General features: G+C 35.4%; 1 protein-coding gene across 1 annotated transcript in view; it reads right to left on the bottom strand.

Annotated features, from left to right (window-relative positions):
- Positions 1-1,507: 1,507 nt before the first annotated feature.
- The window catches only part of ITGB3BP (integrin subunit beta 3 binding protein), a gene marked incomplete at both ends in the record, with an annotated part of 37,438 nt that continues 21,446 nt past the window's right edge, over positions 1,508-17,499 (bottom strand). Inside the window, 3 exons of the mRNA XM_084242361.1 lie at positions 1,508-1,618; positions 2,036-2,114; positions 11,438-11,507. Of these exons, the coding sequence (XP_084098487.1) occupies positions 1,508-1,618; positions 2,036-2,114; positions 11,438-11,507 (260 nt within the window). The remainder of the gene's footprint in view (positions 1,619-2,035; positions 2,115-11,437; positions 11,508-17,499) is intronic.

The following is a 17,499-nucleotide window of genomic DNA, read 5'->3' as shown; positions in this document are numbered from 1 at the left end:
TGGTTTCAGGTCTTATGTCTAGTTCTTTAATCCATTTTGAGTTGATTTCAAAAGGTATTTTAAAAGTACAATCATGGAAGTTATCTCACCAGACATGGTCATGTATTAAATGCAATATAAGATTTTTCCCTCTCCCTCCACGCTGTCTTTTCTCCTTCCCTGTGTGTGTTCACCAGAATGGTCAGGGAACTTTCACCTGTTTTAGTTAGGTTTTCATTTTCTCAAATTCTGACCAGGAGCTAAATATAGTTGGAAACTGATAATCACTCAGTTTAACTCCAAAGGAGTGGGAAGACTCAAATTTACTCCCGTAAAATTTTGCAACCCTTAAGCAAAGTGTTTCTTCAGTAACGTGGATGGAACTAGAAGGAATTATGCTCAGTGAAATAAGCCAGAAGGAAAAAGAAAAATATCAGATGGTTTCACTTATAACAGGAATATAGGGGAACCCAATAAGACATCAGTGGAAAAAAAAGTAACAGTACAAAACACAACAAAGCAAAAACGGACAATTATAAATCAGAGACATCCTGCAGGGGAGGATCGGGGAGAGGGATCAGAGGGAGGGAGGGAGGAGCACAGGGGACTGAGGTGATGGTGCACGGGTGCATTGGGGAAGGAAATTCCATGGGAACTACACCTGAGAGGGTAGGGGAAGCAAATATTGTTTAAAAATGAACAATGATATAAAAAATAAAATTAATATTAACCCCCCCCAAAAAAAAGATAAAGTCACTCTTTCCACAAACCTTTTCCCTTTGCAAAACAGGAGTGGCAGTTCTCCTGCCATGTGTGACTATGCAGGTGCCTCTCTTTCTTTCTCTTTTCCTAATAAGGCTGTCCTTTTAAAATGTAAAGAAAAATAAAAACAAAAAACCATACAGTAGTCTTTTTTGCAATATAAAATTTTTCAAATGAGATTCATGGCCTTTTAAAAGAACACACTAAAAAAGGATTCATGATGATTAGTTCTAAATGTTGAAAGGATATGAAAGAATCTCACATAATTTAAACACAACCCTACCTTTGTTAGGAAGTTCTGGACTCTTTTCAAACAGCTTTTCTTTCATTGCTTTTCTCACTTAAAAAAAAAAAAAAACCTCATGTTAATAATTACAAGAACTCTGAATCATTTCTCATCCTGGAAGAACAACTTCACGAGAAAAAAATAATTTGAATAATTTATAGGTATTAAGTACAAAATGGAATAAATTTCGTTTTATTTTTTAAAATGAGTGCACTGACAAAACCTAATGCCAGTTTCCATTGTACATTCTTTACCTTCACATTCAAGAAGAATTCCTGAAATATCATATCCTGATAAAGAAGGCTTCCTAATTCTTTAAATAATACTTCTATCACATGTCCAGTAGTGGCATACATAAAGAAGTGTACTAAATTAAATTGGGGGGAAGATAGTTTATCTTTAAAATTAAATATATTAAAGTACACATCTAAAAACACACCTAAAACACATCTAAAAACAAGTACAGACACCAGTGAAAATTCATGAATTTTTCTTACTTAGTTCTTTCGTTTTCTGCATCTCTCTTTTTAAGAATCGTGGCGCATGGAAGAAACCAATGAGATTTTCAAGCTCTCTACTGCCCTCCAAAGCCTAAAAGAAAGTCATCTTAAATGAGTTAGTACACTGTTTACAAATATGACTGTTACTGACAATTCTAGTGAGAATATATTTCCTTCATCTGAAAAATTCAAACTCTATACTAGAAAATAAAGCTTCTTTTTTTAAATTATTGTAAACCTTAAAAATGCCCAAATTAAAACAATTTATAACTTAAAAGGACTAAACAAAGACTACAAATTTATGTTTAAATGTGAAAAAGTCAGATGTTATAAAATATTATGTGTATTTGATATTCATAAAAGAAGAAATTTCCATGAAACTAAATTAAACTTACTGCCTGTAAATTCTTTCCTGGATTGACTACAAATCTGGGACTTCTCCTGTTTTCAAACAGGGTAGTGGAAGTATGAAAAATCACATATAAAAAATAAAAAAAACCCAACAAACCTGGATACTGCTTAAATTTTGCACTATTTCCATGATTTTTTCTGATGATTTTTCTACTTTAGATAACAATACCAAGAATCTATGAACAAAGAAAGAATAGTTAGCAAGAGCAAGCATTTAAACAAGGCAAGTTATTTTCAGAGCTTTAATTCTCTTTAAAGGATCTTAGATTGTTTTTAATCCTTTACATTTTTCAAAGTAGTAAAAGATATATTACTACTGAATCATTTCTTTACAAATACAATATAATCAAGCACCCTAACTTTCAGAGTTTCACTTTCAACCCCACTGAGCGATGTGCCTTTCTCTATAATACCACCATTAAAACACTAATATACCTTCATCTTATTTACCTTGATCTAGGTCTAAGAGTTAGTGCTACCTAGTGATTTGATTTTTTAAAAATATAAAACATGGGGCCTCCTTGGTGGTGCAAGGGGTTAAGCACAGAACTGTGAAGCTATCTGCAGCCTCTGTAGCATGAGTTCGATCCCCGGCAGATCCTCAGCTGGCCAGGTAGATACCCACATGGTGCAGCAGACCTCTCCTGTCTTGTCCACTGCTCCCCTCAGCAGTGTATTTCAGTCAATCTGCCTGTTCTGTTCCCTACTCTGTCTCTGGTGAATCCTCGCTCCCCTCAGCAGTGTATTTCAGTCAATCTGCCTGTTCTGTTCCCTACTCTGTCTCTGGTGAATCCTCTCACCCCTTGCACCTCTGGCCTGTATCACAGTTCTTGTATTCATAAATAACTAAGTCTTTAAAAAATATATAAAATGTCTTACGGCTTTAAAATATTTAAGGGTAAAAAAAGATATAAAGGCACTCTTTTAAATTTTATCTTTTTATTGAGGGAACACTGTTTTACAATACTATATATGATTTAGAGGTATAGGATCAACATCTTCAGGTATTGTAACCACATCACACTCACCACCATGGCACCCATTGTGCTCCACCATAGTGCATTGTTCCCCCCACTCCTTTGTCCTCTTCTTTTCCCCTTACTACCCCACTAGCCGAAATTCTACAGTTGGATTTCTAGGGTTTGTTATTGGTTTGGCTTTATCTGACCCTCTGTTTTGTTTCTCTATATTTCACAAATATGTGACACCATTCAGTATTTATCTTTCCTCTTCTGACTTATTTCATTTAGCGTCAACCCCTCAAGTTTTATCCGTGTTGTTTAAAATGTAAGTTTGTCTTTTCTTTTTTTAGTATAGCTGAGTAGTACTTCATTGTGTATTTTTAAAGTAATTGTATTTTTTTTATTGAGGTATTTTGATTTACAACACTGTATGTGATTTAGAAGTGCAGGTTCACACCACTTCAGGTGTATGTTAGTTACGATGTCACACCCACCACCGAAGTATCAATAATCCACTACCATAATCCACTTGTCTCCCCACCCACAGTATCCCCCTCTCAGTTTTAATTCTGCAGTCAGGTTTCTAAAGTTTGTTTTGGTTTAGTTTTGTCTGTTCCTGGATACAAAGGCACTCTTAAATTCAAAAAATGAAAAGTCACTGATAATTCTACCTCCCAAACATACCTCTAGTCAGCATGTTAGCAATCTGGAAAAATTCTCTTAGGTTTTTAAAATTACTATTATTTTTCTTTTTCTGTTTTTTAAAATCATGTATATAACTTTATATCATAACCTTTACATTTATAGATGTGTGTGTACTGTGCACATGTGTATATGTATATGAATATGTATGTGTTTGTGTTGGCCACATCATCCATGTGGTTAATTTTAAAAGATGCACATATCCAACATAGTAAACATACCAAAGATGTTTACATTTCCTTATTGTTGGAATTTTATGTTCTTTTCCAATTTTAAGTTCTTATAACTTCCAATTTTAAGTTCTTATATAACCAATTTTAAGTTCTATATAACCATGGTCTAATAGAAATATAATCTAAATCACATATATAAGTTAAAATTTTCTAGTAGCTCATTAAAAGAAGTAAAAAGAAACAGGTGAACCTAATTTTAGTACTATATTTTCTTTTGTTTTAAAGATTTATTTATTTATGCATACAAGAACTGGGGTACAGGCCAGAGGTGTGGAGGTGAGAGGATTCACTAGAGACAGGATGGGGAACAGAACAGGTGGACTGACTGAAGCACACTGCTGAGGGGAGCAGCGGGCGAGACAGGAGAGGTCTGTTGCACCATGTGGGTCACCTCCCTGGCTGGGAATCGAACTCATGCTCCAGTGGCTGCAGATAGCTTCAGAGTGCTGCAACTTAACCCCTTGCACCATCAGCAAGGCCCCTAGTAATATATTTTCTTTAACTCAATATATCCAAGGTATTAATTCAACATGTAATCAATACAAAATTTATTCATGATATTTTGTTTTTTCCCCAAAATCCAGTGTGTACTTTATATTCACAGCACATCTCATTTTAGACTAGTCACATTTCAGATGCTCATTAGCTATGTGTGACTGGCTAGTGACTATTGTTTCAGAGAGCATAAATCTATACTATTGATTTAATAAGAAAAACTAGGAGATCTATTTAAATGCTTTTCAAAATCCCATCAGTGTTATCCAGTAACATTTCTCACTATTAAAAAGACAAATATATGTCAAATAATCATATACAATGAATATTTTGAATAGTTTCAATTAAATACATATCTAAGTATGTAAGAAATAGAGCATTGTATAAAAACTAAAAATTATGTAATAGTGTTGATTTTTCTTTTAAAAATTTCCTTTATTATTATGTATTTTCAATTAAAAGTTACCTATCTAATGTTCCAATTAGCACCAGAACCTCAGTTTGAAAGATAATGTCCCAAAATCCCTCTCACTGAACTCCGAAAGCTAGAGGGAGCAAGACTTACGTGACTCCCACTCAGGGCTGAAACCTCCAGCCTCTCCTATGTTATGCCTAATTCTACTTATTGCCTCAGGGGTGCAAAGCTAAGCTAAGGCAAGTAAACTAAAGTGCTAAAAAGGAATCTGAGGGTCTCTCTACATTGCATCCCTTCCTGGGAGTACTTGAGTCTCTTACATTGTCTTACTGTACCTTAAGGAACTAATGGTGCCTCCTGATGACTCTCAGGGAGTTAGTTGTGTGGGATGGGCAAGGGTGTCATCTTGAGTGATTCCAAAGGACTCTGTTAGACAGTGTAAGATATAAATGAAGGCCCCAGGAGTTGTACAATGTAGTAGCCCCAAAGGACTTACTAGGAATTCTTTGACTCAAGTTAAAATTGTTACTGAAGGAAACAGCTAAGCAAAGTGTTTGGACACCCTTGAAATGGAATGAGTATCAATTATATCTATATTTTTTTTTTTTTTTTGGTGGGACCCTCGCCGGCAGCCGGGGATAGAACCGGCACTGCAGATGCTGCAGGCAGCCTCGCAGCCCAGCGCTCAACCGCTGTGCCACCAGGGGAGGCCCCAATTATATCTAGATGATGCCAAAGCTCCACTGTAGGACCAAGTGGACATGCTTCTCATTTTTCTTTAATTTCTTTCCTCACTTCCTTCTTCTTTTACTTCTTCCTAAATGAAATCAATTATTTCCATTTTGATGGCAACCAAATCATGGGATGGGTTTTTAACCACTTTGAGAATTTTAGGGAATAATTTCCTTTTCCGTATCTTCTTACTCAGTAGAGAAACTTTCATAACCTTTGGAGGTAAATAACCTACTGAGCAGCTTTTTGGGGAAGTACAGTTGTCACTGTATTATTCATCCTAGACAAAATGGTATTCTCAGAAACATATTTAATTCCACTTGTGCTGGAGACTGAGTTTTATGGTGGCTGACAGAATTTTTCTTATTTTTAAAGGATGGTTCAAGTCCTACTTTGGTTCACTAAGGCAGAATTGTTTGTTTGGCCTCCCTGGTGGCACAAGAGGTTAAGAAGCAACCTATGAAGCTATCTGCAGCCACTATAGCATGAGTTCAATCTCCAGCCAGGGAGCTACCCACATGGCACAGCAGACCTCTCCTGACTCACCTGCTGCTCCCCTCAGCAGTGCATTTCAGTCAATATGCCTGTTCTGTTCCCCACTCTGTCTCTGGTGAATCCTATTACCCTCCACATCTCTAGTCTGTATCCCAGTTCTTGTGTGCATAAATAAATCTTTAAAAAAAGAATTATTGTTTAGAGCTTAATGGTCTTTATTATCTTGATGTTTCTTCACTAATTTACTTACCTCTGAAAACAATTTTTTTTTAAAGATTTATTTATTTATGCATACAAGAGCTGGGGCACAGGCCAGAGATCCAGGGTGGTGGTGGTGGTGAGAAGATCCACAGAGACAGAGACAGATCTGTTCTGTGGGGAACAGAACAGGAAGACTGACTGAAATATACTGCTGAGGGGAGCAGTGGGCAACACAGGAGAGGTCTGCTGTGCCATGTGGGTTGCTCCCTGGCAGGCCGGGGATCGAACTCATGCAGCAGAGGCTGTGGATTGCTTTATAGTGCGTGCTTAACACCTTGCACCACCAGGGAGGCCCTGAAAACAACAATCTTTTATTTCTGCCTATAGAATACATTTCTCAAGTTCACTGTGTTATAAAATTCCAAAGTTATTGTTGCTACCACTTTTAAGTTGGTGATGAAAAACATTACCAGTCGGTGCCATTCATATTTTATAAGGCATTATTTCTTCCTTGAACAGATTTGCCTCTTGCTGGACTAGATCGGATCAAATCCTTCATCTTATAATGACCCTTGTGAAATGTGCAGATATTAATTAGTACTGCATCCATATATTCAGTGACTTCTGCCAGTTTCATGGCATCCTTATAAAGTTTGATCATATACTGCATTATGGCCAAAAATCTCTGTAGTAAAACTTGAGAGATCTGAAGTCTTGGCCCTCCTTTTGGTCAGCAGAGTAAAAATCCAGTATCATCTATTTTTTCAGCATCTAGTATTTAAAAAATGGCTGGGTTATTCCTCTAAGATACTTTAAAAGAAACTATGGTTTAGGTGGTCTGGTATACCAAAAAAATTGTTCAAGTCTTGACATTTTTTAGTCCAATTGTCAGGGCTCAGGGCAGATTCTTAGGGTATGTTAACTATCAACTTTCTCTTGAGAAAGCCACATGACAAAAATTCAGGGTTTTTGCTGCCTTTTCCAATTTGTTCAGAAAAGTCCCACTGTGAAATTCAGGGTTCTCTCATTTCTCCCAAAGATACTCTTATGCTTCAGTCAAAATTGGGGAGGATGTGTTGGTTATGTTTTTAATTTCTTCCATATTAATTCTTTGACTTTAAAAATTTTTATTTAGATTAGTAATACAGAAATAAAAAAATTAACGTAAAAAAGTTACTACTTCTGCCAATAAAAAAACAAACTGTTTTGAATCGGAGGGCTCCTTGTGGTGGTAGAACTATCCTATATCCTGACTGGGGTGATAGATACATGATCTAATCATGTGATAAAATTGCATAAGACTAAGTACACATACACACATATAAATGAGTATATGCAAAACTTAAAACTGAATAAAGATTAGGTAATTATGTTAATGTAAATTTCCTGGTTTTTATAAAGTACTAACAGCTTTGCAAGATGTTATGTGACCATAAAGTAGGAAAAAGTATATGTGATCTCTCTGTTTTACTTCTAACAATGGCATGTTAGTCTCTCCAATTTTCTGAAAATAAAAGGTTTAATGAAATACCTTATAGAAGGCTAGTCACTATTATTGCATATTCATAGCAGTGTTAGCAGCAGCAGCAGCAGCAGCAGCAGCAAATTGCCAAGATGAGGACAAGCCAATGGCGTGAATTAAAGAGTGTATTTTTTGTTCAGAGCATAAAGGATATGGAAGTTCACATTAAATATTAATGTGTAGGTGTTTGTTTATAAATGAGTTTTATTGACACGTCACTAACTGCTTGTTTCCTTGGGGAAAAGACTGCTAACCTCTAACATGCAATTGTATTTTACTGTTGGAAGAATTCCTACATTTAAAACATTTAAAAAATATATTCTAAAACAAGTTGATTAATAGGGAGTACAGCATATATTTATAAGGGAAAAAAGGAAAGTATAAAAAGAGCATACATTGTGTGCCATCTTTGTATAAGAAGAGAAATAAGAAAAAATAAAACAGCTTTATTTTATAAAAATAAACACAGAAAAAGTAAACTAATGAATTTGATTATCTGTGGGAGTAGGTAGAAGGCATAGGGTAAGGAATGACACTTCGCGTATACTTGTTTATAAAGCTTTGATTAGAATACAAACAAACAAAAGAACAACTTCAAAGTAATAACTAATTTTTCAATTAAATAAAAATTATAATTTTAATGTTATTTTAGACTTCAAAGAACTAATCCATGTCCTTTTGAACACAGTAATTTAACTATATGCCTTAAAATTACTACATATAAATCTTGAATGCTTAGCAGGTTTGTTTTTAGCAGTGCTATGAATGTAGGAATTCTGTATGCACTGTAGGATGAAGCAAATATATTGCAGCTGACTGGAGCCAGCGATCTACTATTTGAGAAGGGGTACAAACACGAAAAGGGGGAAGGTAAGGAAAAATAGTATATCACTATGAACTCATGAATTTTAGAAAGGTCAACTAATAGAAGGAATGATGGAGCCAGGAATTCTGCAACTATCTCAGCAATAACTGATTCAGAATGCCCTCACCACACGTGCACATAATGGAGGAATAAAAATGTAACCCAAAAAATTTTTTTAAAAAAAGCCTTCCCCATTGTGGATAGGCATTATCCAATCCTTCGAAGGCCTATATATGACAAAAATTGGAGGGAATAAGAGAGGGTTCATTCCTTGTTTGCCTACTGGGCCCAGGACATGGCTCTTTTCTGGCCCTTGAATTTAGATTTATAATTTTGGCTCCCCTGGTTGTCGTCAGTCTTTGGACTGAATTGGAATTTTATCACTGGCTTCCTGAGTCTCCAGCTTGCATATGATAGGTAATGGAACTTAGCCTCCACAATTGCATGAACCAACTCCTCATAATCAATCATTCTATATGATTTTCTAGTGATCAATTATCAATTGATAATTATTATGTCATAATAATAATTATATTAATTATTATTGATAATCATTATGTCAACAGTTTATTAATTATTACATTAACATGTTATTAGTATATTACATATAGATGTTATCACTGGTTTATATGGAGAAAACTTTCCTCTATAATTGCTGAAACAAAAAAAATTATGATTATTTGATCTACAAAGGTAAAACCTTCAGTTTAATTTAGGATTTTAAAAACCCAAGTCTTTAGGATGGTTTTACAAAATGATAAAACAAATTAAACAAAAAGAATAAAGAACCCATTACTAAAACTAGTGAAATTGCTTTACTAAATGAGTTCTTCTATAATGAATGGAAGAAACTATCAGAAATGCCTAATTTTTATATGCTATAAAATACCTTGGCTTATATTTTACTAATTCTAACATCAAGTCATGGAGTAATATATGTAAATAAAAGGAATCTTTAGAAACAAACATTAAGAGATATTAAATAGAGATAGGGAAATAAAACCCTGGTGGTGCAGGAGTTAAAGTCTAAGTGCTATCAAGCTACTGCCAGCCACTAAGGCAAGAGTATGATCCCTGGTCAGGGAGTTAACTCACATGGTGCAGCAGACCTCTCCTGTCTTGCCTGCTGCTCCCCTCAGCAGTGTATTTCAGTAGATCTGCCTGTTTTGCTCCCCACTCTGTCTCTGGTGAATCCTCTCACCAACCCCGTACCTTTGGCCTACAAACCAGTTTTTGTATGCATAAATAAAAATAAATCTTAAAAAAAAAGCAACTGTTACATGCCACTTGCTTTCACTATATGTCATTTTGAATTTACTACTATATACTTATATTGCTTACTTTAAAAAATATTAAATGAGTTAAATTAAAAAAAAGAATGTTTTCCTACTAATATCTCATTGAAATCAGTTTCACTGAGGAAATGGGAATTTTGATTATGGAAAAGCAGTAGTAATTTACAATAAAAATATTTATGGGGTAGGGAACATGAAATTATTTTCGGAGCGGGGAGGGAGTATAGTAGGAAAAGCAGCTAGTAGAAATAGATAAAGGGGTACAGTGATAGATATAGGAAATGCCAAAAAAGGAAATTTCTTTGAGAAACTCTTCCTTTTATCCTCTTTGTACTCTAAATGGCACCTTCTTCCCACATCTTTTAATCTATACTATTCCTGATTAATACTATAGTTCAGCAACATCATTAAAAAACAGACTGGTGACGCTGATCTGGGATTATAATTACAAATTACAACAACACGATTTGCATGGAAAATGCACTCTGAGTTCCACTCAAATGATTTAAAAAACATTTCAAAACAGAACCCATTTTTAAATTGGGGAAGGTATATTTATTTACAACATAAGACCATAAGTTCCCAATGCATATAAACTTCATTTTCTTCATCTTTTATCATTTCATTATACTGTGTAGCACACAGAAGATACAGCTGAATGGGTAAATGAGCTGAAAGTATGAACTACTTTGAAAATTTAACCCCCTATTCTGCTTAATTTAATTTTTCAGCTTCAGTGGACAGATACATTCTTTCCAGAAGACACAGCAGCTGCTTGCTGCGGATACTATCTTCATTCAAGGTACTGGTGGCAGGCCAATATGAAAATGGTTGGTTGCTGGTGTGTAACCTTCTAGGTTCTTTGAGATCCCTTACTCTGCTGGCTTCATTGTGTTTCTAGCTCTGCCTTGAGCTTGCTATTTGTTAGACATTATATTCTCAGACAACATATTACTTCTTTCTTTCCATGTATCCTATGGATGGAAACAACATATTTCCATCCATGTAAATTTGAAAAGGGTATTTTCCTTAGTTTTACTGTAAGCTGGTCTCTTATGGATAGGCTGGGGTTCAACAAGTATAAAAATGAAGGCATCATCATCATCATCTATCATCATCATATGAGCACTGCCAAACATACCACAAATAGATTATTTTACTTCTTTACGAAAGAATACTTCAACTTGTATATACACTATCACTGACTGCAAGAAATGATTACTCGGGCCTCCCCGGTGGCGCAGTGGTTGAGCGCTGGGTTACGAAGCTTCCCGCAGCCTCTGCAGCCCCGGTTTGATCCCCGGCCACCGGGTGAGGGTCCCACATGGCGCGCAGACCTCTCCTGCCACCCGCTGCTTCCCTCAGCAGTATATTTCGTCACTCTGCCTGCTCTGCTCTCCCCTCTGGCTCTGGTGAATTCTCTCACCCTCCTGTGCTTCTGACTGTACCCAGTGCTTGTATACATAAATAAATAAATCTTTAAAAAAAAAAAGAAAAAGAAATGATTACTCAAACTATCACTTTAGCAAATATGACCCTTTGCTTTCAAGACAGGTGTATATGATTTTCAAAGCAAACTTACTCATCATTGTCTTTTGTTGTAGGTTCTTTTCTTCCAGGAAAACTGAGATGATTCAATTTTTTTCTGTTTCCTGTATGTATGCAATAAAAAAGAACATATAGTTATGGTAAAAATATGTCAAATTTTAAATAAAAATAAGAGGGTAGATAAGTTAAAAGAAAGTAGGAAAATAAAAAGTATTCTAAATTTTGCTATGGGAAAAAAATTTACTGTAGGAATGACTTTCAATAGCTATTTTGTTTTTTTTATTTTGCCATTCCCCTAATATTTTATTCATTATGATGTATACAAAAAATAATCTTTTGGACAAAATTTCCATTGGAGCTTGGTAAAGAGAAAACTACAGAAGCTAATTTAACAATATAACTAATTAAAGTACATTAATAAATCTTATTAAAGGATAGCTTCATCAAATATTTTAGTAAAAATACCATATTAAAGTTTCTACTTTACATTATTTCACCCCTATTTTTTTTTTTGTCTCAAAGTTAATGATGAAGGATTGGTATTACTACTATCTAGAATATAATGAGTTTCTAATAGTATCACAGTAAAATAACTTTGATTTTAGGGATAAAAGTAACTCATTCTTTGCATGCATAGTGATTTAGTAAATCCATGATCTTTAGTGCCTACTAGAATACTTCATTTGTAAATGTATCTTTCAGGTAATAATAAATCAATGGTTAAGTTCTATTCATAAGGTGCTATATAGTAATCTACTGCTATGGCTTACCTAAACTTTCATAAATTAACAGACACAAGAGAAAATATGGATGTAACTAAGATATAATCCTTCAACTATGTGCTGATTTGAAATGTAAATTCAATTTTATAGCTCTAAAAGAACACAATGGTTGTATTTATTAGGGTCAAGTAGAAATTGTTTTATGAACTGATCATTTAGATGCTTGCTGTATAGTACCTTATAGTACTATATACTTTAAATACATTTGATATGTAGTAAGCAAGTGTTTGAAGACACATTAGCACAATTAAAGATTCTCAGAACCTTACATGCACTGGTCTTTTATAAATATTTAATGAAAAAGCAAATGAATGAATAATACAAACTTTCTACTAATAATAAAAAAACAGGCAAGAGAAATCACTTTGTTAAATGTGATCTGGTGATACCCCCCTTACAGTATACATTTTTTTTAAAGATTTATTTATTCATTTAAGAACTGGGGTACAGGCCAGATGCACGGGAGTGTGAGAGGATTCACCAGAGACAGAGCAGGGAACAGAACAGGCAGACTGATGAAATACACTGCTGAGGGAAGCAGCGGGTGCAACAGGAGAGGTCTGTTGTGTCATGTGGGACCCTCGCCGGCTGGCTGGGATCGAACCAGCGCTGCTGAGGTTGCAGACAGCTTCACAGTGCTGCGCTCAACTGCCTATGCCACCAGGGAGGCCCTACAGTATACATTTTTATATAGTTCCATTTGTTCAACAACTGGCACAGGAACTATCATTTACTCAATGTTCTCTCTCTTTTTTTTTTAAACTACTTGATACCATATACCAAGAAAAACTAGCTCACAAGTTGAGTACTTGTATGTACTCTGACGTGGTAACCGGTTTCAGGTACACAAGAAAACAACATGTGAAAAGAAACTGTACAAGGCAGAGAATCCAATCCTCTCTGGGAGGAAAATTATTTCTATTATTTCTATGTGGAAAACCACGCTCTTCATTATTTTATTTTACCCTTCATTTGATGAACTTCTGAGTTGCATCTATCTTTGAAGTCGCCATAAAAAAAAATCACAAGGCTTTAGCATTTCTTCCAAGTATACAAAATAAGTGGTTTTTAAAATCTCACCCTCTGTACAAAAGACAACATAAAAATACAAAATTAGACACACTTTCTCCTTGCAACTAAATTATATTGTAAAGTCTTATCAATTACTTTCAGTGACTGTTGTGTTGAGTTGTTCCAAGACATTTTAAGACATCGTGGTAAATTGAGTTACTGATTCTAGATATATTTAATTTGTAAACATGCTTTAGGTCAATTTGATGTGAATATATTTCTTTTTTTTAATGTGTGTGTTTTTCCTTTTTTTTTTAAGATTTATTTATTTATACAATAACTGGGGCACAGGCCAGATATGCAGGAGGGTGAGAGGATTCACCAGAGACAGAATGGGGAGCAGAACAGGCATACTGACTGAAATACACTGCTGAGGGCACTGTGGAGGTTGCGGGCAGCTTCACAGCCCAGTGCTCAATCACTGCGCCACCAGGGAGGCCATAGTAGAAAAAATTTTTTTAAAGGAAAAAGAAGTGAAATAAATTTTAGTATTTTATTTAACATAACATAACCCAAATAGTATAATTTTAACACATAATCAATATAGAATTATTGAGATAATTCATACTTTTTTTTCATACCAACCCTTTCTAGCTGATGTTCATTTACAGCACATCTCAGCTCAGACTAGCCATGTTCCAAATGTTCAATATCTACATATACTGGTCAACATATCTCTACTTAATACTACAGGAGGATCCAGTATTTCCAGACAGAATCAAATCACAGATAACATGAAGGAAATTTCTTCTACATTTCAAATGTACTCACTGAAATGCTAATAAATAGATTGTGCTTCCAAATGTATTTTACAAGGTCAATATTACTCTGATACCAGATTCAGACAAGAAATTACAAAAAAAGATGGGCCTCCCTGGTGGCGCAGCGGTTGAGTGCTGGGTTGCAAAGCTGCCTGCAGCCTCTGCGGCACCAGTTCGATCCCCAGTTGCTCCCCGGCCACCGGAGGAGGGTCCAACATGGCGTGCAGACCTCTCCTGCCGCCCACTGCTCCCCTCAGCAGTGTACTTCGGTCCTTCTGCCTGCTCTGTTCCCCGCTCTGGCTCTGGTGAATTCTCTCACCCTCCTGCGCTTCTGACTGTACCCAGTGCATGTATAAACAAACAAACAAACAAACAAATAAATAAATAAAAAGAAATTACAAAAAAGTAAAATTATAAAGCAATATTCCTGATGAATATAGTTGCAAAAATCTTCAACAAAACCTTAGCAAATCTAATCCAACAACACATTCAATCAAGTTGGATTTATTCCAGTGATGCAAGGATGGTTTAACATCTGAAAACTGAGCAATGTATTCACCACATCAATAGAAGGGAAGATAAATATCATATGAGCATATCAATAGATGCAGATAAATCAACTGACAAGATTCAACATCCATTTATGATAAAAGTCCCCAAGTAATGGGGGATAGATGGAACATACCACAACATAATAAAGGCCATTTATGACAAACCCACAGCCAACATCATACTAAATGGTGAGAAACTAAGTGCACAAGATATGGCATAAAGCTACAAAAGACAAAATCTTGCCTTTTTTGATAACATGGATGAACTTGGCGGGGATATACAAAGCAAAATAAATTAGTAGGAGAAAGACAAACACCAGATGATTTCACCCATTTGTGGAATAGAAACAAAATGAAGAAACAGACAAAATTAAACCAGATCAAATCCTAGAAACCTGATTAGAGAAATGAGGCCTCCAGAAGAGTAGAGTGTGGGATGGTGAGTAAAGGTGGGATGGAGTCCTTGGACTGTGGTGGAGGATTATTAGTGCTTTGGTGGTGGTTGTGGTTTGGTAATATATATACATCTAAACCTATACCCCTAAATCATATACAGTGTGATATAAACCAAAATAACTTTAATAAAAATGATATATTATAAAAATCTACTGTGGTAGGACTTGTGAGCCACTTTTTATAACCCTTTCCTATTTCCTCAGGCTGTTTGAGTTTCTGTTTCAGATGCAGGTAAGTTCAGGATCCTTTTATATTTCTAGTGGTAAATCTTTCCTCTCATTTTGTAAAGATTCACATTATCTTCAATAAAGTCTTTCTGCCTTAAATGCTATTTTAGTTTATATTAATGTTAATAATCTTTTTCGTGTGTTTACATAATTTTTTAATTTTAATTATTTTTTTTTTAGTTTTTATATCATTGTTCATTTTTAAACAATATTTGCTTCCCCATAGAGTTTCCTTCACCAATGCACCCGTGCACCATCACCTCAGTCCCCTTTGCTCCTCCCTCCCTCCCTCTGATCCCTCTCTTTCCTTCTCCCCTGCAGTATGTCTCTCATTTATAATTGTCTGTTTTTGCTTTGTTGTGCTTTGTACTGTTATTATTTTTTTACACTGATGTCTAATTTGGTTCTCCTATATTCCTGTTTTAAGTGAAACCATGCAATATTTTTCTTTTTTCTTTTGGCTTATTTCACTGAGCATAATTCCTTCTAGCTCCATTCATGTTGCTGTGAATGGCATGAGTTTATCTTTTTTGACTACTGAATAATACTCCATTGTGTATATATACCACATCTTCTTGATCCTATTTTTTTTGGGCATTTGGGTTGTTTCCAGGTTTTACCTATTGAAAATAGTGCTACAATAAACATAGGGGTACAGGTGTTCTTTTGAATTAATGTGTTTGTGTCCTTTGGGCAGATCCTTAGGAGTGGAAGTGCCAGGTCATATGGTAGTTCCATTTTTAGTAGACTGAGGAAATGTTAATAATCTTATACAAACTACTAGGTTTTTTTTTTTTTTAAATCATCCAATCTTTTCTTATAGTCTAAATAATAATATTAATAAAGTAGTTAAAATATGTATTGAACATTTACTATATGCCAGGCATGATTTTAAGCATTTTTAATGTATTCATTTAATTCTCACAACAATCCTGAGGTAGATATTATTATATCTCATAAACAGCTAAATTTTTGGGCCTCCCCTGGTGGCGCAGATGGTTGAGCGTCTTGCTGTGAAGCTGTCTGCAGCCTCTGCAGCGCCTGTTTGATCCCAGCCACCAGGGTCCCACATGGTACAGCAGACCTCTCCTGTCGCGCCCACTGCTCCCCTCAGCAGTGTATTTCGTCAATCTGCCTGTATTGTTCCCCGCTCTGTCTCCGGTGAATCCTCTCGCCCTCCCGCACATCTAGCCTGTACCCCAGTTCTTGTATAAATAATCTTTAAAAAAAAAACCAAACAGTTAAATTCTCTTACTGTTTTATCATATTCTCCACCTCTATTTCTCTGTGCTATTATATTACTACAGTCTTAGTGATTTCCATAAATCTATTGCCTAGTTAAGAATTTATTTCCTTTGACTATGCAAATCTGTTGTCTATACTTATACCCTAATTATTAAGTAATAACACTGATCCAGTAGGAATAAAGGAGAAGGAAAATTTACTATCATTCCTCTTCTCTGTAAAGCAAAATAGTTGGGATAAATTTGCTAAAGGGTGGGATAGGTCAGCAAAATAATGACACAAAAAACATATAAACACATCATATACACACACACACACATATATATATGTCATCCTATGTATATATCTTATATGTATAAACTGAAGATTTGGAACCAGTCATCCCACTTTTGACCCATGTAGAATTTAAGTAGAGGGAAGACAGAGAACCAGATTTTTCTTTCCTTAATAACTACAAATGGACTTAAATCTATATCATCTGTTCACATACATAGCACATGGTTCAAATACATTTTGAAAGTACATATATATATATATATATATATGGAGGAAGAATATTCCAGGTTGGGAGAACTCAAGTGCACTAACTTTGTAGTGGGAAGGGGCTTGGCATGAAAATAAGAATGAGTAAAGTAGGTGTAAATATAGAAGGGTAATAGAAAATGAGGCAGATAATGTGGTCAGGGATTAGAAGATGTATAGCTTTAAAAGTCATGATAAGGATAATATTGTAAGTGTAATAAAAAGTAAGTAGCAACTAAAATTTCCTTGAAATTGCTATTTAATGGAGCGCAAGGATTAACCCTGGTGGCACAAGGGTTAAAGTCTCAGCTCTATCAAGCTACCTCCAGCCACTGCAGCATGAGTTCAATCTCTGGCCAGGGAGCTAACCCACATACGGCACAACAGCCCTCTCCTGCCTTGCCCGCTGCTCCCCCCTGCAGTGTGTTTCAGTAGATCTGCCTGTTATCTCCATTCTGTCTCTGGTGAGGCCTCTCGCCAG

This window comes from Talpa europaea (genome assembly GCF_964194135.1).
Source record: "Talpa europaea genome assembly, chromosome: 9".
Classification (NCBI taxonomy): domain Eukaryota; kingdom Metazoa; phylum Chordata; class Mammalia; order Eulipotyphla; family Talpidae; genus Talpa; species Talpa europaea.
Note: the sequence above shows the minus strand (reverse complement) of the source record. Positions and strands in the feature narration are given on the sequence as shown.